General features: G+C 39.8%; 1 protein-coding gene across 1 annotated transcript in view; it reads left to right on the top strand.

Moving 5' to 3' along the window:
- Positions 1–22,419, top strand: part of LOC129392366 (proton-coupled amino acid transporter 2-like) — a 29,379-nt gene that overhangs the window by 6,091 nt on the left and 869 nt on the right. Inside the window, exon 5 of the mRNA XM_055086917.1 lies at positions 103–272. Coding sequence (XP_054942892.1) covers positions 103–272 — 170 coding nt within the window. The remainder of the gene's footprint in view (positions 1–102; positions 273–22,419) is intronic.

The following is a 22,419-nucleotide window of genomic DNA, read 5'->3' as shown; positions in this document are numbered from 1 at the left end:
TTTCGGCCTCATGCTCTGGTTTCCCCACTATTCCTCAACAGGTCCTCCAGGTGCTGCTGGTATCTGCAAATGGATTTTTCTTGACTCCCTTTGCCTTTACAGGTGGTACAAGTCAGTCAAGCTCCTCTCCTTGGATGATATTTACCCCATCAACCCCCCACAGTTCTGTGTCCCCTCAGAGACCATCGTGCACTTCGCTGTTTCCCAGATACTGAAGCTCTGGACCTTCGTGGTAGACCTGGGCATCTGTGCTGCCATGATCTGTCTGACATGTGAGTAAAAGGCAGACAGCCTTGCTTCTTTCCTATCTCTCCACCAGGCCCCAGAAATTTCCAGTAGTCAGGCCACCAGGACCTCCCTAGGGAAACTCCAGGCAGAGCATGTCTTTGTAGAATTAAGCTGAGCCTAAGAGGACCTCATCGGTTAGGTTCTTTGGTAGCAAGCAACAGAATACAACTCTGGCCAACTTAGGCTAAAACAAAGGGGTTTGGGGGTAGCTCACAGAGTCAAAGGAAAAGCTAAAGAAGATCTTGAAAAAGACAGAAACCAGGTGGAGCTTAAGATTAAAGTCAGAGGAATGAAGAGACTCTGTATCTAGGATAAATTTCCTCCACCTGTTTTCTGTCCTTGGGCTCCCTGCTCAAGATGCAGACTCTATGGAGAGAGAGTCCAGTTGCACATGCTCATCCACTGTGCAAGGAAGGTTGGGGCATTCTGATTGACAATGCCACCAAGATGCCCATGCAATGAGAGAGGGGTGGTACCGCAAATCAAAAATGGGGTTCTGCACCAAAAGAAGAGGGAATTGATGGAGGATAGGTGGTGTTAATAGCAAGAGATGTACATAGAAAGTGAACATCACCATCCAGATGACAGGCGTCCCCAGGTAAGGGTAACTGTGAGAAACCAGGAGAATCAGATTTGACGTTAGTCAACTTAAAGAAATGATCATAATATCTTCAAGCACTAAAAACAGTGTAAGTTCTAGATCGGGATGGAAAGTAAGTTCAACAACCAGCCCTCTAGTTTTAAAAGGCTTAATCTGAGAACCTGAACAATGATCTATCAACTTTCTGGAATTGTATGCCAACATGATCCGTCTGGATAGATAAAATCACTTTTATTGATTTTTTTGAAACAAAGTTTGGTTCATTGATTGTTTTTCTGTTTTCAATTCTATGGATTTCTCCTCTTATGTGTATTATTTCTTTCCTTCAGCTTACTTTGAGCTAAATTTTTTTTCTATCTTCTTGACATGGGAGCTTAGATCATTGATCAGAGACTTATCCTCTTTTCTTATATAAGCATTTAATGCTATAAAGTATCCTGTAAGCCTGCATTAATACAGTAGTCACATGTGGTTATTAAGCATTTGAAATGTGACTAGTCTGAATTTAGATGTGCCGTAGTGTAAAATAAACACCAGATTTTGAAAATTCATTACCAAAGTGTAAAATATCTCATTAATAATTTTTTTATTGTTATACATGAAATAGTAATATTTTGGATATATTGTGTTCAGTAAAGTATTTAAAATTAATTCTGCTTGTTTTTGCTTCTTTCAAAGTGGATACTAGACAAATTAAAATTACATATATGACTTGCTTTCATGACTCACATTATATTTCTATTGGACAGTGCTGCTCTAAACCCTGCTTTAACTGCAACCCACACATTTTGACATGTTGTGCTTTCTTTTCATTCAATTCAAAATATTTTCTAATTATCATTACAACTCTCTTTCACGCATGGGTTATTTAGAAATGTGTTAATTTTCAAATATTTGGTGGGTTTCCAGATATCTTTCTGTTAATTGATTTCTACTTTAATTCCATTTTTGTCAGAGAACATTCTTTTTCTGTGATTTCAATTTTTGTAAATTTGTGTGTTTGTTTTATGGCCCAGAATATAGTTTATCTTGGTGTGTGCTTGTGCACTTGAAAAGAATGTGTATTCTACTGCTGTTAGATGGAACATACTATAAACATTACGTAGGCCAAGTTGATTGATAGTGTTGTTCAGGTCTTATATATCCTTACTGATTTTCCATCTATTCTATTGATTACTGGAAGGGGAGTATTGAAGTCTACAAATATACTTGTGAATTTGTCTATTTCTTCTTTCAAATCTGTCTGTTTTTGCTTCATATATTTTGAAGCTTTGTTGTTAGATGCATATGCATTTACATCATTTAGATTTGTCTTGATGAATTGACCACTTAATCACTATAAAATGTCTCTCTTTATCTCTGACAATATTCCTTGTTCCAGAGTCTACTTTGTCTAATATTAATAGAGTCACTCCACGTTTCTTTAAATTAGTGTTTGCATGAAATAAATTTTATCCCTTAATTTTAGCAGATTTATGTCTTTATAGTTTAAGTGGGCTCCTTGTAGGGAGCATTTAGTTGGATCTTGTTTTTATATCCAATTTGACTATCTCTGTCTTTTAATTTGTGTGTTTAGACCATTTATATTTAATGTGATTATTGATACGGTTGGACTAAAATCTAACATTTTGTTAATTGTTTTCTATTTGTTTCATCTGTTCTTTGCCATTTCTTCTTTCTGTTTCCTCTTGGATTCATTGAATAGTTATTAAGAGTCTGTCTTATTATGTATACCTCTTTTAGTAGTTGCCCTGTGGTTTATAATATACATCTTTAATTAATCACAGATTACTTCAAATAATAATATACCATTTCATGTGTAGTATAAGAACCTTACAATAGTATACTACCAAGTCCTCCCTTCCATCTTTGAGCCATTTTTGTCATATTTTTTTTTATGTATGCTATAAACCCATGATACATTGCTGCTGTTTTTGCTTTAAACCAGGGGTTGTCAAACTCTTTATTAAAGGGCCAGATAGCAAGTATTTTATCCTTTCCGTCCATTCAGCCTCTATTGCAACTACTCAACCCGGCCATTATAACTCAGAAGCAGCCATAGAGGATGCGGGGAAAAGGGAACCCTCGTACATTGCTGGTGGGAATGTAAATTGGTGCAGCCACTGTGGAAAACAGTATGGAGGTTTCTCAAAAAACTAAAAATAGAACTACCATATGACCCAGGAATTCCACTCCCAGATGTATATACAAAAAAAACAAAAGCACTAATTAGAAAAAAATACATTTACCCCAATGTTCATAGCAGCATTATTTACAGTTGCCAAAATATGGAAGCAACCTAAGTGTCCATAAACAGATGAATGGATAAAGAAGATGTGATGTATATACATCACACACATAAAATACAGCAAACTAGTGAATATAGCAAAAAGGAATCAGACTCCCAGATATAGAGAACAAATTAGTGGTTACCAGTGGGCAGAGGGAAGTGGGGAGGGGCATATAGGGGTAGGGGATTGAGAGGTACAAACTACTAAGTATAAAATAAGCTACAAGGATATATTGTACAACATGGGGAATATAGCCAATATTTTATAATAACTATAAATAGAGTATAACCTTTAAAAATTGTGAACCACTATATTGTACACCTGTAACTTATATAATATTGTACAGCAACTATGCTTCAATAAAAGAAGCAGCCATAGACAATACATAAGTTATGAGAATCACTGTGTTCTAATAAACTTTACTCATAAAAGGGACTTCCCTGGTGGCACAGTGGTTAAGAATCTGCCTGCCAATCCAGGGGACATGGGTTCAATCCTGGTCCAGGAAGATCCCACATGCCACGGAGCAACTAAGCCCATGTGCCGCAACTACTGAAGCCCGTGCATCTAGAGCCCGTGCTCCACAATAAGAGAAGCCACCGCAATGAGAAGCCCGCACACCACAACGAAGAGAAGCCCCTGCTTGCCACAACTAGAGAAAGCCCATGCTCAGCAATCAAGACCCAATGCAACCAAAAATAAATAAGTTAATTAATTAATTTAAAAAATATAAATACATTTTTTAATCTAAAAAAAACCCCAAAAACATAAAAATAGGCAGCCAGCCCACAGACTATAGTTTGATGATCCCTGCTTGAGATAATCAGATCTCTTTAAGAGCAATTAAAAATAAGTTTAAGGGCTTCCCTGGTGGCGCAGTGGTTGAGAATCCGCCTGCCAATGCAGGGGACACGGGTTTGAGCCCTGGTCTGGGAAGATCCCACATGCCGCGGAGCAACTGGGCCCGTGAGCCACAACTACTGAGCCTGCGTGGCTGGAGCCTGTGCTCCGCAACAAGAGAGGCCGCGATAGTGAGAGGCCCGCACACCACGATGAAGAGTGGCCCCCGCTCACCGCAACTAGAGAAAGCCCTCACACAGAAACGAAGACCCAACACAGCCAAAAATAAATAAATTTTAAAAAATAAATAAATAAGTTTAAAAACTTTTATATTTACCTTTCTTTTAACCATTTCCAAAGATATTTGTTTCTTCTTGTAGGTAACTGTTATCATATTCCTTCTTCCTGAGTTACTTCCTTTAACACTTTTTGTAACACAGATCTCCTGGTAGTGAATATGTTAGTTTTTTGTTTGTCTTTTTTAAAAAATCTTTATTTCTCCTTCATTTTTGAAAAATATTTTCTCTGGGTATAGAATTCTGGGTTGACAGTGTTTTTGTGTCAGCATTTTAAAGATATCACTTCTTGTCTTCTGGTTGCATGATTTCTGATGAGGATGCTGCAATTCTTATATTTGTTTCTCTGTGTGTAAATGTTTTCCCTGACTGCCTTCAGGTTTTACTCTTTGTTTTTGGTTTTCAGTAGTTTGAATATGATATGTCCAGGTGAATGTGCGTGTGTGGTATGTGGTGTGTGTGTGTGTGCGTGTGTGTGTGTGTGTGTGTGTGTGTGTGTGTGCTGGTGCTTATCCTATTCTGTTCTGGTGTTCTTCTGTGAACTTCTTGGTCTGTAGTTTATATCTTTCATTGTTTTCTGAAAATTCTTGGCCTTTATTTCTTCAAATATTTATTTTGCCACATTCTTTCTTCTCCCTCTGGGATTCCAGTAACTCATATGTGAGACTTATTTATGTTGTCTTATAGCTGTTGGATTTTCTTATTTTTCCAGTCTTTTTTCTCTTTGTATTTCAATTTGGGTAATTTTTATTGACCTATCTTCAAGTTCACAGATTCTTTCCATGGCTTTATTGCATCTAGATAAAGATAATCCTATCGAAAGAATTCTTCATTTCCTATCAAAAATTATTCACAGTATTTTTTATTACCAGCATTTCAATTTGATGATTTTTTAAATTTTTATTTTATTCAATTTGATAAATTTTTTAATTTCCATCTCTCCACTGAATTCTCTATTCGTTCACATATTTTCTCTAAATCAACTTCAGAAATGCCTTGAAGTACTCAGAAATAGTCATGTTCTTAATTCGTTTGCCTTCTGGGATGGTGGGGAACAGTCTTGAGGTTGAATTCGCTGTGAGAACAGCCTTCTGTAGAGGACAACCAGGATAACAGCCTTGAGATTCTCCACTAGAGCACAGAATCTCAGAATTCTAGAAGCTTGTCATCTTGGAATCTTGGAAGTTAGGGTTCAAAAAGATTCATAATATTTTAGAGTTTAACTTAAGAGCTTAAACACCAAAGATGGGAATTTACCAACTCACAAGGCAGCTAAGGCCAAAGGGAAGACGCTATCTTCCTTCAAGTAGGATGATGATGTTAAAGCAGCACTAGAGGGAGTCCCTGTTCATTGTGCCACAGTCACAATAAAAGCAAGATCTCCCCTCTCCTGTTCTCCACCTCCACATACACCAGGAGTAACATAGCCACTGATCAGAAGAAGAAAAACCAAGATCAGCATGTACTTGTCTTCTCTAAAGTGTTATGTAATGTTATTGGATATAGAGTCTTAATTCCTATTCACAAAAGGAAGGGATAAAAGAACAAGACTTTGCCCTAGCCTCTTGAACATCTTTTTCTAAATCTTTGTTGATAGTTGGAGCTGATAATAAAACAGATTATTATTATTATTATTAACTAGAGCCTGCCAATGCAGGGGACACGGGTTTGAGCCCTGGTCTGGGAAGATCCCACATGCCGCGGAGCAACTGGGCCCGTGAGCCACAACTACTGAGCCTGCGTGGCTGGAGCCTGTGCTCCGCAACAAGAGAGGCCGCGATAGTGAGAGGCCCGCACACCACGATGAAGAGTGGCCCCCGCTCACCGCAACTAGAGAAAGCCCTCACACAGAAACGAAGACCCAACACAGCCAAAAATAAATAAATTTTAAAAAATAAATAAATAAGTTTAAAAACTTTTATATTTACCTTTCTTTTAACCATTTCCAAAGATATTTGTTTCTTCTTGTAGGTAACTGTTATCATATTCCTTCTTCCTGAGTTACTTCCTTTAACACTTTTTGTAACACAGATCTCCTGGTAGTGAATATGTTAGTTTTTTGTTTGTCTTTTTTAAAAAATCTTTATTTCTCCTTCATTTTTGAAAAATATTTTCTCTGGGTATAGAATTCTGGGTTGACAGTGTTTTTGTGTCAGCATTTTAAAGATATCACTTCTTGTCTTCTGGTTGCATGATTTCTGATGAGGATGCTGCAATTCTTATATTTGTTTCTCTGTGTGTAAATGTTTTCCCTGACTGCCTTCAGGTTTTACTCTTTGTTTTTGGTTTTCAGTAGTTTGAATATGATATGTCCAGGTGAATGTGCGTGTGTGGTATGTGGTGTGTGTGTGTGTGCGTGTGTGTGTGTGTGTGTGTGTGTGTGTGTGTGTGCTGGTGCTTATCCTATTCTGTTCTGGTGTTCTTCTGTGAACTTCTTGGTCTGTAGTTTATATCTTTCATTGTTTTCTGAAAATTCTTGGCCTTTATTTCTTCAAATATTTATTTTGCCACATTCTTTCTTCTCCCTCTGGGATTCCAGTAACTCATATGTGAGACTTATTTATGTTGTCTTATAGCTGTTGGATTTTCTTATTTTTCCAGTCTTTTTTCTCTTTGTATTTCAATTTGGGTAATTTTTATTGACCTATCTTCAAGTTCACAGATTCTTTCCATGGCTTTATTGCATCTAGATAAAGATAGTCCTATCGAAAGAATTCTTCATTTCCTATCAAAAATTATTCACAGTATTTTTTATTACCAGCATTTCAATTTGATGATTTTTTAAATTTTTATTTTATTCAATTTGATAAATTTTTTAATTTCCATCTCTCCACTGAATTCTCTATTCGTTCACATATTTTCTCTAAATCAACTTCAGAAATGCCTTGAAGTACTCAGAAATAGTCATGTTCTTAATTCGTTTGCCTTCTGGGATGGTGGGGAACAGTCTTGAGGTTGAATTCGCTGTGAGAACAGCCTTCTGTAGAGGACAACCAGGATAACAGCCTTGAGATTCTCCACTAGAGCACAGAATCTCAGAATTCTAGAAGCTTGTCATCTTGGAATCTTGGAAGTTAGGGTTCAAAAAGATTCATAATATTTTAGAGTTTAACTTAAGAGCTTAAACACCAAAGATGGGAATTTACCAACTCACAAGGCAGCTAAGGCCAAAGGGAAGACGCTATCTTCCTTCAAGTAGGATGATGATGTTAAAGCAGCACTAGAGGGAGTCCCTGTTCATTGTGCCACAGTCACAATAAAAGCAAGATCTCCCCTCTCCTGTTCTCCACCTCCACATACACCAGGAGTAACATAGCCACTGATCAGAAGAAGAAAAACCAAGATCAGCATGTACTTGTCTTCTCTAAAGTGTTATGTAATGTTATTGGATATAGAGTCTTAATTCCTATTCACAAAAGGAAGGGATAAAAGAACAAGACTTTGCCCTAGCCTCTTGAACATCTTTTTCTAAATCTTTGTTGATAGTTGGAGCTGATAATAAAACAGATTATTATTATTATTATTATTAACTAGAGATTTTTTTAACCTCACTAAGCCTCAATGACCTCATCTCTAAAATGGGGTAAATTTCTGTTCTGTTTCCCTATTAGGCTTTAAAATGCTATAATGTAACATCAAAAATTGCTAATGACTTATTAAGTGACAAAGGCAGGTAGTAGGGAAATATGTGTCATGCAATGTTACTTGAAAAAATGAATGTGTGTGAGAGTGTGTATGTTTGTGTGTCTAGAAGAGGGGATAACAATTGATCTTTAGGTGGTAGAATTGTGTATATGTTCATTTCCTATTTGCTTATGTATATTTTTAATTTTTATACATTGAATACAGTTTTTAGAAAACCAGATTATAGAAAAACTCCAAAGTTCTATACCAATATAAGGAATGATCATCATTGATCCATGAAAAGTCCCTCCCTCAATTTGTTTATCTTCCTTCTTTATTTACACCAGTGGTTCTCAACTGGAGGCATTCCATACCCCCTTCCACAGGGGAACATTTGACCACGTCTGGAGACGTTGTCTGATGATCACAACTAGGTTTTATGGTGCTACTGGCATCTAGTGGATAGAGGCCAGAGATGCTGCTGAACATCCTACAATACACAGGACAGCTCACCACTTAGAAGCAATTTAAATCAGATACTGGCCTCAGGAAAGTTTATATTGAGTAAGAAAGTACAGATGTCATATTGTAATCTATTTAACCAATCTTGTATTTCTATACCATTTAATTTGTTTCCAGTATTCTGCTATTACAAATGGTGCTACAAAGAATATTACTGCATATGCATTCTTAGGAAACATAGGAAGGTTTCTTCACGGTGGATAGCAAGGAGTGGAGTAGCTGGGCCAATGTGCACATCCATTCTTTTTTTTTTTTTAATTTATTTATTTTTGGCTGCATGGGGTCTTCGTTGCTGCACACAGGCTCTCTCTAGTTGCAGCGAGCAGGGGCTGCTCTTCATTGTGGTGCACGGGCTTCTCATTGTGGTAGCTTCTCTTGTCATGGAGCATGGGCTCTAGGCGCGCAAGCTTCAGTAGTTGTGGCACGTGGGCTCAGTAGCTGTGGCACACGGGCTTAGTTGCTCTGCGGCTTGTGGGATCTTCCCAGACTAGGGACCGAACCCGTGTCCCCTTCATTGACAGGTGGATTCTTAACCACTGCGCCACCAGGGAAGTCCTAAGGGCACATCCCTGCTTAGTTTTAACAATATCTATAAACCTAGAAGCATGGATGAAGTATAAAAATAGAGGCTTAATTTAAAAAGCAGGAAATAGAATGAGATTTTAACATAATACCATTTACATTAAGCATACACAGCAACAAAGCAACAATACACACATTAGACGAGTAAATACGAGACAGTATACTCTAAATAGATCAGAATCATTGCTTATGGTGGGGAAAGGATTGGTGTAAATCAGCATTTCTGTACTTCATCACTGTTGATGTTTTGGGCTGTATAATTCTTTGTTATGGGAACTGTCATGTGCATTGTAGGATGTTTAGCAGCATCCCTGACCTTTACCCTCTAGATGCTAATAGCAGTTGTGATAAGCAAAAATGTCTGTAGACATTGTCAATTGTTCCTGGGAGGTGTAAAACTGCCCCCAGTTCAAACCACTGGTATAAATAAAGGGGTAAGATAAATGAGTAAACCCAGGTAGGAGCCTTGCATGGACCCATGATGACAGGAAAAGAGTTTCCTGACAATATGAGTAACTCAACCTTTGACACCCGAATTTCTGAAAGAGCGATTGAAAAAAATAGTTACTGCCAAATTGTCCTCCAGAGTGGCTCTACAAATTTATATTTCTGACAGAGTATGAAAGAACTTCTTTCCTCACACCTTTGCCAACAGCTGCTATTGTTAAACCTCCATTGTGTTTTACTTTTTATCTTTACCAATCTGACTGGTAAGAAAAAGAAAATTCATTTCATTGTTTCCATAAAGTTGACCATCTCTTCATATGTTTATTGACTATTTGGATTTCCTCATCTCTCTGTACCTGATTTGTATTCACGTAGGTCAGTTATACGCTTGTGAGTATTTGACATTTGAGGGAGGGGGCAAAAACCTTCTGGGAAAAGTCTTCTTCATGAATGTAGAAAACTTCCATTGCCTCCACTTATACAGCAAACGTTTGCTCTGGGATAGGCACTGTGTTTTCCCACACATTTTCTGCTGAAGCAGTTTGCAAGGCATGATGGCTGTCTCTGTCTGGTATTACACTTCTTGATGGATTGGCAACATGCCAGAAAAGAGTTCCTCAAAGCTTCTGAGTAACCGGAGTCCACTCATTCCTTCAATACCTGCTTACTGAGTGTCAGACCTTGTTCCAGATGTGCCTGTTGGCCATCTGTATGTCTTCTTTGGAGAAATGTCTATTTAGGTGTTCTGTCCATTTTTTGATTAGGTTGTTTGTTTTTTTGTTATTGAGTTGTAAGGGCCGTTTGTAAGTTTGGAGATTAAGCCCTTGTCGGTTGCATCATTTGCAAATATTTTCTCCCAGTCTGTAGGTTATCTTTTCGTTTTGTTTATGGTTTCCTTTGCTGTGCAAAAGCTTGTAAGTTTGATTAGGTTCCATTTGTTTATTTTTGCTTTTATTTCTATTGCCTTGGGAGACTAACTTAAGAAAACATTGGTACAATTTATGTCAGAGAATGTTTTGCCTATGTTCTAAGAGTTTTATGGTGTTATGTCTTATATGTAAGTCTTTAAGCCATTTTGAGTTTATTTTTGCATATGGTGTGAGGGTGTGTTCTAACTTCATTGATGTATTAACATGTGGCTGTCCAGCTTTCCCAACACCACTTGCTGAATAGTCCATGTTTTCTCCATTGTATATTCTTGCCTTCTTTGGCAAAGATTTAATGACTGTAAGTGTGTGGGTTTATTTCTGGGCTCTGTATTCTGTTCCACTGATCCACCTGTCTGTTTTTGTACCAATACTACACTGTTTTGATTACTGTAGCTTTTTATGCCTCCTGCTTTGTTCTTTTTCCTCAGGATTGCTTTGGCAATTCTGCATCTTTTATTGTTCCATGTAAATTTTAAGATTATTTGTTCCAGTTCTGTCATGGGTAATTAGATAGGGATCGCATTAAATGTTTAGATTTCTTTGAGCAGTGTGGCCATTTTAACAATATTAATTCTTCCAATCCAAGCTCATGGGATCTCTTTTCATTTCTTTGAATCATCTTCAATTTCCTTTATTAATGTTTTATAGTTCTCAGCATATAAGTCTTTCACCTCCTTGGTCAGGTTTATTTCTTTATTTCTTTTTCTTTTTTTTTTGATGAGATCTTAAAAGGGATTGTTCTTTTTACCTTCCCTTTCTGATATTTCACTGTTACCGTAAAGAAATGCAGCAGATTTCTGTATGTTAATCTTGTATTCTGCTACCGTGCTGAATTCACTTATCAGTTCTAGTAGATTTGTGTGGAGTCTTTAGGGTTCTCTATATATAGTATCATGTCATCTGCATTAATGACAATTTTACGTCTTCTCTTCTGATTTATCTTTTATTTCTTTTTCTTGTTTGATTGCTGTGGCTAGGACTTCAAATACTATGTTGAATAGAAGTGGTGAGAGTGGGCATCCTTGTCTTGTTCCATATTTTAGCAGGAAGGCTTTCAGTTTTTCACCATTGAGTATTATATTGGCTGTGGGTTTGTCATAAATAGCTTTTATTATGTTGAGATGTGTTCCCTCTATACCCACTTTGGTAAGAGTTTTTATCATGAATGGATGTTGAATTTTATCAAATGCTTTTTCTGCATGTCTCAAGATGATCATTGTGGTTTTGTCTTTTCTTTTGTTGATGTGATGCATCACATTGATTGATTTGTGTATGTTGAACCATCCTTGTGACCCTGGGATGAATCTAACTTGGTCAGGTGTATGATCTTTTTTATGTGTTGTTGGATTCAGTTTGCTAGTATTTTATTGAGATTTTGCATCTATATTCATCAAAGATGTTGGCCTGTACCACCCCCCCCTTATTCTTATCATACCCCTTTTAAATGTTCAATTTTTGTTGCAAAAACAGCTTATATGTCTTTAAAAATCAAAACATTTAAATTAAAACTTAAAATTCCAACCCCTGCTTCCACCCATAGGTCTCCACTTATACTTCTACAGTGTAGGAGGAACTATTGTAAATTCTTCCAGACCTTTTTCGAGCGTATACGAACATGGATATAACATGTGTGTGTCTTTGTCCATTCACTCTGCTACACAAAATACCACAGACTAGGTAGCTTATAAATAACAGAATTTTATTTCTCACAATTCTAGAGGCTGGAAGCCCAAGATCAGGGTGGTAGCTTGGTCAGGTGAAGACCCTCTTCTGGGTTGCAGATTTCTCAGTGTGTCTTCACATGGTGGAAAGGGCAAGGGAGGTCTCTCAAGCTACTTTTTTTTTTTTTTATTGTTTCTGGCTGCGTTGGGTCTTCATTGCTGCGTGCGGGCTTTTCTCTGGTTGGGGCAAGTGGGGGCTACTTTTCATTGCGGTGCGCGGGCTTCTCATTGTGGTGGCTTCTCTTGTTGCGGAGCACAGGCTCTAGGCGCGTGGGCTTCAGTAGTTGTGGCTCGTGGGTTCTAGAGAGCAGGCTTAGTAGCTGTGGCACACGGGCTTAGATTGCTCCGCGGCATGTGGGATCTTCCTGGACCAGGGATCGAACTTGTGTCTGCTACATTGGCAGGCGGATTCTTAACCACTGCGCCACCGGGGAAGCCCCCTGAAGCTACTTTTAGAAAGGCATTAATCTCATTCATGAAGTCTCCACGCTCATAACCGAATCATCTCCTAAAGGCCTTATCTCTTAGTATCATCACCCTGGGCATTAGGGTTTCAGTATATGAATTTCAGAGGGATACAAACATTCAGACCATAGCAGTGTGTATGTTTGTGTGTGTATTTTCTGTGTTTGAGTGTTAGACTGTGGTTGTGTGTATATGTGGTCTCTTTCTTAGTTTTAGAAAAATGAGATATTATACTTAATATGTTGAGCATTTCATATTTCACAATAGTATTTCCTGAACATGCCTCCACATCAGCATATACAGATATATTTGAGTCTTTTTAACAAGCACAGCAACATTTTACTCAATAGAATTACAATAATTTATTTAATCATTTTCCCCTCAGTGTACATGCACATTGTCTCCAATCTCTTAATGGTGCAGATAACACTGTAGTGAACACCATGGTGTATAGGTGTACAAGCACTTGTATAGGGTAGATTGCTAGAAATGGAGTTGCTGAGTTGAGGGGAATGTGTCAAAGAAAATTTTGACAGACATCATCAGATTAACTTCCAGTGCTTCGTCATTGTTTTTAATGTGCTTGTCTTTGGTCAGTAGATAGGTCTTGCCATGCTGTCCCTTGCAATACAGCTCCTAATGTTCAAGTGTCATTTCTCCTATGTGATGAACATCTGTTTCTGCTGCCCAGCATCGATCATCCCTTCCCCTGGTAATCATTCCCTAATTCTCCTTTGGAAAGCCACTTCTGCCATCCCCATCTACACAGTTCTGATGAGGCTGGCGCTGCCTCCCACTCAGGTGTGAACATAAAACCCAATGCTGGACCATTGGAGTTGCAATGACTGATTTAGGCATATGCGCTAACCAATAGCAGTTAATGTCAGGACTGTTTCTGGAGCTACTGGGAGAGAGGGAGAAGAGCCCTGCAGCCATCTCTCCTTCCTGTCCTCCAACCAGAGTAGAACCCAATCCAACAACCCCTAACCCCAGCAGAGGGACCTAACCCCCCCAGGGCCCCAGGGACAGGGCAAGGTCAATCTCTGTGGGCCTCAGTTTCCCCTTCTGTAAATGAGGAGGTTGGATTCTGTGATCTCCAAGATCATTTTAGCTCGTGTGATTTTGCATACATGAAACACAGAGAAGCATAGGGACTTGTCCAGGTAGGAGATCATTTCCTCTGGAGTAGTTGTTCTGCAAACCTGATCTAATAGAAAGAGGACATCAGTATTTACCCAGAGGAGTTGAAAACTTATATCCACACAAAAACACCCACTCAAATGTTTACCACAACAATGTTCAGAATGGCCAAAACTTGGAAGCAACCAAAATGTCTTTCAGCAGGTGTATGAATAAATAAACCATAGTTCATGCAGACAGTGCAGTATTATTCAGCACTAAAAAGAAATGGGCTATCAAGCCATGAGAAGACATGGAGGAGCCTTAAATGAATATTGCTGAGGGAAAGAGGTCAACCTGAAGAGGATGCATACTATATGAGTCCAATTACAAGACACTCTGGAAAAGGGAAAACTGTGGAGAGATTTAAAAAGATCAGTGGTTGCCAGGGGTTAAGAGGGAGGGAGGGAGAGCATGGAAGATTTTTAGGGCAGAGAAACTACTGTGTCTAATGATAATGGTGGATGTGTGTCATTCTGCGTTTGTCCAAACCCATAGAATATAAAACACCAAGAGTAAACCCTAATGTGAACTGTGATTCTAGAGTGATGATGATGTGTCAATGTAGGTTCATCACTTGTAGCAAATGTACCACTTCAGTGGGGGATGTTGATAGTAGGGGAGGCTGGAGACTGAGTGATAGGGGTCAGGAGGTATATGAGAACACTCTACCTTCTGCTCAGTTTTGCTGTGACCCTAAAGCTGCTCTAAAAAATAAAATTGATTCATAATAAAAAAATCTTAATAGACAATGTCAGCTTTCGGTAGACATTGTCTAAACTGGAAACCATATTTTGGGTTCTATTCCTGCCTTTATCCCAAACACAGTGCGTCTTTGTGTATGTTCACTGCCCCTCTCTGAGCCTCAGTTTCACAATCTGTAGAATGAAAAGACTAGTCTATGCGGCATCCAAGTACTACAAACCTGTGATATCTAAGAAGTAAAAAAGAAGGAAGGAAACGGGACTTCCCTGGTGGTCCAGTGGTTAAGAATCCACCTTCCAATGCAGAGGACGTGGGTTCGATCCCTGGTCAGGGAACTAAGACCCCACATGCCGTGGGGCAACTAAGCCCATGCACCGCAACTACTGAGCCCACACGCTCTGGAGCCCGCACACCACAACTAGAGAGAAGCCCGTGTGCCGCAACGAAAGATCCCGCGTGCCGCAACTAAGACGCGAAACAGCCAAAAAATACATAATAAAATAAAAATAATAAAATGAAAATAAATTTTTTTTAAAAAAAAAGAAGGAAGTGGGCTTCCCTGGTGGCACAGTGGTTGAGAGTCCGCCTGCCGATACAGGGGACACAGGTTCATGCCCCGGTCCGGGAAGATCCCACATGCCACGTAGCGGCTAGGCCCATGAGCCATGGCTGCTGAGCCTGTGTGCGTCCGGAGCCTGTGCTCCGCAACGGGAGAGGCCACAACAGTGAGAGGCCCGCGTACCGCAAAAAAAAAAAAAAAAAAAGAAGGAAGGAAAAAAGGAGATGTGTAGGGGGAGAAGCAGCAGAAAGGGAAGCGGGAAGGGACCGAAAACCCGTGAAATCATCGAGTAGTAGATAAGGAATTAAGGAAGAAGTCTGATTGAGCCAGAGCCATCAGTGGTCTCCTCTTTGGGTAAATATAAAGGAAAGTAGGTTGGCCCAGGAGCCACATCATGGTCTTTAGTCCTTCCTGAATGAGAAAAGATCTGATGCCCCAAGGGAGACTGTTACATTTATCTGATGAGCACTAGGTAAGCAGTAATCCTGTGCACAGTTGTGTGCTAGGTAATCTAACTCATCCAAGGAAGAGAAATGCTTGTATGCAAACACCACAGCCTAATGGCCAACAGCTTGCTTCTGAACTCAGACAGATCTGGGTTGGATGAATGGTTATGTAACAGTGATATGGTGAAAAAATGGCCCCAAAGATATCCATGTCCAAATCACCAGAATCTGTGAATGTTACTTTATATTGGGCTGTGCAGATGTGGTTAAATTAAGAATCTTGAGATGGGAAGATTAGCCTGGATTATCCAGGTAGGCACTAAATGTAATCACAGTTATCCTGATGAGAGAGAGTCAGAGGGAGATTTGACTACAGACAAAAGAGAAGAAAACCATTAGATGGAAACAGAGGTAGAGAAAGGAGACACTACATGAAGACCAAGGAAGGGGTCATGAGCCAAGGGGTGCAGGAATGGAGCTCTAGAAGCTGGAAAATCAAGCATACAGACTCTCTCCATAGCCTCGGGGGGGAACATGGTCCTCCAGAGGGGGGACCATTTTGTCCTGCTTGACCATGACTTTAGCCCACTGAAACTGATTTTAGGCTTCTGGCATCCAGAACTGTAAGAGGATAGGTCTGTAATGTTTTAAGCCACTAAGTTTGTGGCAATTTCTTACAGCAGCCAAAGGAAACTAGTATAGGCAAGGCAAACACTTTACCTCTCTGACATTTATTCCTCATCTGTTAAATGGGAACAATAGTACATTCGTTCATCACATATTTTTGAGAGCCTACCATGGGTCAGGCCTAAGCACTGGCGACATGAAGGTGACCAAGGCCTTCCCACTTTCATGAAGTTCAGTTCTAATGAGAGGAGATAAGCAACAATGGGGAAGCAAGTACATAAAGGCAAGATGATTACAAACCAGGAGAAGCAACATGAGGAAAAACAGCGGGGTATGTGACTGAGAGTAACTAGGCATGTAGAGGAGGCTGGCTTTAGGTAGTGTGGTCGGGGCAGGCCCATGGAGGAGAAGAAATTTGAGCTAAGACCAGCAAGGCAAAATGCAGGGGATAAATAATGCAGGTGCAGGGAGCAGTGCATAGACACCCAAGCAGGAAAGGACAGACTTTGCTGGAGAACAAACAAGAGGTCATTGTGGCTGGGGTGCAGTGTTCTGGGGAGAGGGATGAACAGGATGAGGTGGGAAGGGTGGCAGGGCCTAGAGCCTGCAGGGCCTGTGAGCCATGGTCAGGAGTCTAGGTTGTATTCTCAGGGGGAGGTTTTGGGCAAGGGAGAGGCATCATCACTGGCCACCATGAGTATGTAGATTTTAGGCAAGGAAGAGGGAGGCAAAGAAACTTGTTAGGAAGCTTTTGCTGTCTTCCAAGTGAGAGATGATGCTGGCTGGGATGAGGGCAGAGGGGGTGAGGATGAAAGACTGCTGTGAACATTAAATAACATAAGAAGTGTTAAGTGCCTGGCACATAGGAAATGCTCAATAAATAGTAGTTCTGATTATGGTATTATTATTTTCATCATCATCATCATCTTCATCACTAGCTTCTGCTGAAAACAAACTTAGCTGAATGAAACTCATACTAGATAGTATGAGCAGAGTTGACACCTGCACCAGGCCGAGAGGCCCCATTGTGTCCCCATTCCTGTTCATCAGGAGAAGCCACTTGCTGAAGCCACTGGCCTTCTCCCCATCCCAGCCCCCATCCCCCCCACAAGAAGTTCAGTCACTTGGAAATGTGTCTGAGCCCATACCTGCATACACGAATACATCATTAGGCCACATGGGGGTTCTGAGGGATGGGTTTTAATTTTATAAATGCCATGGTAAGTCCGGTGGACTTTTGGAGATTAGCCCTAATATAATATTTATGTGAAAACTCCTCAAGATATCATTGACTAGGCCTTTCTCTGTCTCTGTCTCTCTCTCACACAGGCAGACACACACACAGACCCAGACCCACACACACACACACCACAGAAGACCATGTGAGGACATAGGGAGAAGGCAGCCATCCACAAGCCAGGAAGAGAGCTCTCAACAGGAGCCAACCCTGCCAGACCTAGATCTGGGACTTCCAGCCGCCAGAACTGTGATAACATAAATGTCTGTATTTAAGCCACCCAGCCTGTGGTATTTTGTCATGCATCTCTAAGACACAGGCAATTGTTTTGTTGGTTCTCCTTCTTCCCAGTCCTACCATAGCACTCGACACATGGCAGAGATTTGGTAAATATTTGTTGAATGAATGAATTAAACTTCCTGTTTGTACTGCATTTCAGGGTGCCAGGGAAGTCATGAAAGCAACACCTGGCCTGGGTTATAGTCTTGGTCCTGCCATGGCACACTACTCTTACCTCACTCTGTCCCTTCCCCCTTGAGTCTCAGTTCCCCAGTTGGTGAGACAGTACAACTCAATGAGTTGACTTTTCTAGTTCCCTCTAGTAATAAACTGGTATAATAAAAATAACTCCCCTATCCAGGCACACTGACTGTGACCCAGGCCCTGTACTTGTCTCTTTTCTCATTGAATCCTCCCTCCTGCCTAGAAAACTACAGATGCCCTCATCAGCATTTCATGATGAGGAGCCCAAGGCGCAGAGCTTTGACCCACCAGAAAGGGGAGGAATGCTCTTAGCCTTAAAAACATTGTTCTTTTTGCTATGATGCATCCCTCAGCTTTGGAGGGTTGGAATGTTTTCTTTTAAGAAACGACAGTGATATTTTTAAGGACCTTAACAGAAAAATGAGAATGTGGTGTTCAATATGTCGACTGAAAGAAAAAAGCACAACGTAAAAACTGCAAGTTAAGTTTTATTTGGGGACCTTACTGCAGACTATAGCCCAGGAGACAGCCTCTCAGTTCCCTCAGAGGAACTGCTCCAAAGAGCTAAGGGAGGAGGAGGCAGGATGTATAGGATGAGTTTTTTTGCTGGAAAAAAAAATGTAGTCAAACATCCAAAGACTACTGCTAATCACAAAGAACACACATCTCAAGTCAATGATTTTAGTGCTTTTCTTTGTATGGGAAGATACAAGAATCTGAGTTCATTGAAATTATTCTTTAGATTTGCATCTTAACTGTCTAGGGCCACTATCCAAAGCACAGAATTCTTCCTGAATTCACCTCAGAGCTCACTGTCAGTGGGCAACTGCAGTGGCTAATGGCCTGCCTGATCCTTGCAGAACTGGAATGGCAGGCAACATTCTTTGTTTACAGTGCCCTGTTGTAAGTGATAAATTTGACCAAAGTTTGGGGCCACTTTCATGACCAATTTGTCCCATGTCTAGGAAATCTCATTCCTAGGTCAGATGAGGATTATGTTGATAAGCCACTCAATGTGCTATTTTTTGGATTAGGCCCTGTTGATAACCCAAAATTCTCTGAATCACCTGTCTTACTAGTCTGTTATTATCCAGGAAATATTTTATCTTGTTGCTTCTTCCCATATCTATAGTTGCACTATTACAATTATTTTATATAGAGTTATATATGTGATCAATTGCCTCAAGATGTTTAGCCATCATTGATTTTGTCAGCGGCCTGGTTACACATTGGGCAATGCAAAAACACTCATAAAATAGACAGGATATAAGTAATATAGCTAGTAACATTAAGAAGTCATAGTACAGCAGAAAGAGACACAAAGAGCAAACATTTTGAAAACAACAAAGAGAACAATTTATTTTTTTTTCAATTTTTTAATTTATTTTTTGGCTGTGTTGTGTCTTTGTTGCTGCACGTGGGCTTTCTCTAGTTGTGGGGAGCAGGGGCTACTCTTTGTTGTGGTGCACGGGCTTCTCATTGTGATGGCTTCTCTTGTTGTGGAGCACGGGCCATAGAGTGCACGGGCTTCAGTAGTTGCGGTGCATGGGCTCAGTAGTTGCAGCGCATGGGCTCTAGGGCATGTGGGCTTCAGTAGTTGTGGCACGTGGGCTCGGTAGTTGTGGCTCACAGGCTCTAGAGCGCAGGCTCAGTAGTTGTGGCACGAGGGCTTAGTTGCTCTATAGCATGTGGGATCTTCCAGGACCAGGAATTGAACCCATGTCCCCTGAATTGACAGGCAGATTCCTAACCACTGCACCACCAGGGAAGTCCTGAGAAAACAATTTAAAACAATGATTAGTATAACCAGTTGTAATCTGGATCATAATAAGCCGTCAAGTCCGAAGGGGAGCGAGCTGGAGAGGCCAAATTCTGGACGGATCAGGCAGAGAGAAAAAGATAAATATTTCATCTTTGTTTACAAAGGTATACTTTATCAACTTGTTGTGGGTCATAGAGTAAGAGGAAAGGTCTTCTAGAAAATAAAGCTTAAAAGCCTGTGATGTTTCAGACAAAAGTCATAAAATTATTTATCAGTTCATTCAGTCCCATGCAGTTAATTCCTGTTGATCTGGAAGAAGCCATCAGGTTTTTCATTAGAGTTTTGTAATTCCTTACTAAGTTTAGTGATATGATCTAAAAGTCAGAAACCTTATTTGTCAAAAAGTCGCTTTTATGAATATTCTTGAAGATCTTCTTGAAGCATCAGAGTAAAACAATGACTATCTATAAATGACACAAGACTTAAAATGGCATGGTTAAAGATCTGACTACATGCAACTAACAAAGAAACTTAGTTATTTCTGTGACATACAACATTTTAAGGTAACTAGAATCATGACTGATAACAGGACATACCAGATTTTTTGGCATTCCGTATAATTTTTGGGTATCTATATTAATGACATTTACCCATACAATATCACCTAAGAAGGTTTATTACCACCTATTTGACAATGTTTCCCATGTAATTAAGCTTACCAAATAAATGTAATTAGTTTAATATCTCTCTTTTTGGGATATTTCAGGGGTCCTTTGAAACATCCCAAAGTTAGCTAGAGGTCAAAAAAACTTCATTTAGAATTTGACTTGGGAAAGTTTGTCAAAGATAACAAAAGGTTTTAAAACACTTGGTCAAATAGGATCGCAGGTCACTGTGAAATAATACTTATTCATTCAACCAAAGTGACAATAAAAGATTTTAAAGACAACAATAGAAAGTTATACCAGATTGTTTAAACGGTAAAGAAACTTTACAATATGCTACCAAAAGTAGATCAGTATTCTAAGAAAACTTTGTTCTCTTAACATAGAGAGAAAACCGAATTCTAGTTTTTGTACCAGCTTACTTTTAATATTAAAATTTATTTGCTCAATTAAATTTTACTATTAGCCAGTCTTTTTTTTTTTTTTTTCTGAGAGAAGGAAGGATTAATTATTATTTGCTGCAAGTAAGGAGAACACTGAAGATCCTTCCCACAGCAGTGTCTCCCCAGACAGCAAAACTGCGGACATTTTAAGCTAAGGGTACATGCATATTCATGAGGGGGCTTGAGCAGAGGAAAAAACAGCATAGAATTGGGGCAAAGGTTGACAGAGTACAAGCTTCAGTTGATTGAAGTCAAGAGGGTCCACATCATCATTCTGTCCTCCACGTGGGTGGGGGGCCCTCAGTTCCTGCAGAACTCAAAGATGTATTATTACGTATATCCTTTGGGAGGAACTAAGACTCTGCTTTACCACCACATGATTGTTTGACTGCCATTTCTCTGTTCCTGCATTCCTTTGTTCCCTTAAGATCACTGGTTACTGAGAACTGTTCGAGGGCAAGCGTTGCAGCCAGGCTTAGATCACAAAATTAGTGCAGGAAAGAAAGTGGGGTGTGAGAGGGTGGTCACATCCCAGGTCTCAGGCAAATCCCTAGGACGGCTGCTGAGTGTGGGTTCTTGGCTCAGCACAGGAAAGAATTCAAGGGTGAGCCAAAGTGAAAGAAGCCTTATTCAGGGAGATATACACTCCACAGACAGAGTGTGGGCCATCTCAGAAGGCGAGAGGCCAGTATTAGCCAGTCTTGACCATGTACAAAACTTTTCTTGGGTTTCCTTTCCCACAAACCTTCTAAACCTTTCTTTTTCACCTTGAGATTTTGTCCTGTGTTTTCTCTTTCTTTGTCTCTCTGCAGGGCAAAGTTACTTTCTTTTCTCTTAGCAAAATTCATTTCCATTCAGTATACCTTTTCCTTTCATATAAAGGTGTTTTCCTTATTTTCGCTTAATTTCTAGTGCAAACCAAGAAGTAAGCAGTTATGAACTGTCTTTTACATTAGCGTTCTATAGATTGGTAAACTTATAAATATTATTTATGATTTTTTGTGTGTGTGTGGCATGCGGGCCTCCCTCTGCTGCGGCCTCCCCCGTTGCGGAGCACAGGCTCCGGACACGCAGGCTCAGCGGCCATGGCTCACGGGCCCAGCCGCTCCGCGGCACGCGGGATCCTCCCAGACCGGGGCGCGAACCCGGTTCCCCTGCATCGGCAGGCGGACCCGCAACCACTGCACCACCAGGGAAGCCCTATGATTTTTTTTAATGTGCTATTTTTATAGAAAAATTTCACTGTAGCACCCTGGTGCTACAGTGAAATTTCAGTCCTAAATATCTTTAGCTTCTCTTTAAAAGGAAGTTTCTGTTCAGTAATTAATGTTTCATTATCTTATTTGGGAATGATCTAGATATTTAATGAATTTCCATCATTTAACTTAGCAAAAACTCTCAGGTTTCAAGTTACCAAAAATCTGGAGAAATTAATTTTAAGTAGACATACCATAACATGTAAGTATGCTTAAACAGATCACCTGAAAGCTCTTACCCCATTTATATCTATTTAATTCACTTGTTCCCAACAATTATGTTTAGATTACCCATGAAACTTTTATGAGACATTAGACCAAGTCAGCCATCATTCTAAGCTATTTTTCTTACCGGTGAATTTTATTTATTTATTTTAATTGATTGATCGATTAATTAATTAATATTTTATTTTTGGCTGCGTTGGGTCTTTCTTGCTGCATGCAGCCTTTA

This window comes from Physeter macrocephalus, chromosome 8 (assembly GCF_002837175.3).
Source record: "Physeter macrocephalus isolate SW-GA chromosome 8, ASM283717v5, whole genome shotgun sequence".
In the NCBI taxonomy this organism is placed as follows: Eukaryota; Metazoa; Chordata; class Mammalia; order Artiodactyla; family Physeteridae; genus Physeter; species Physeter macrocephalus.
The sequence above is the reverse complement of the archived record's forward strand: the minus strand, read 5'-3'. Positions and strand labels throughout refer to the sequence as shown.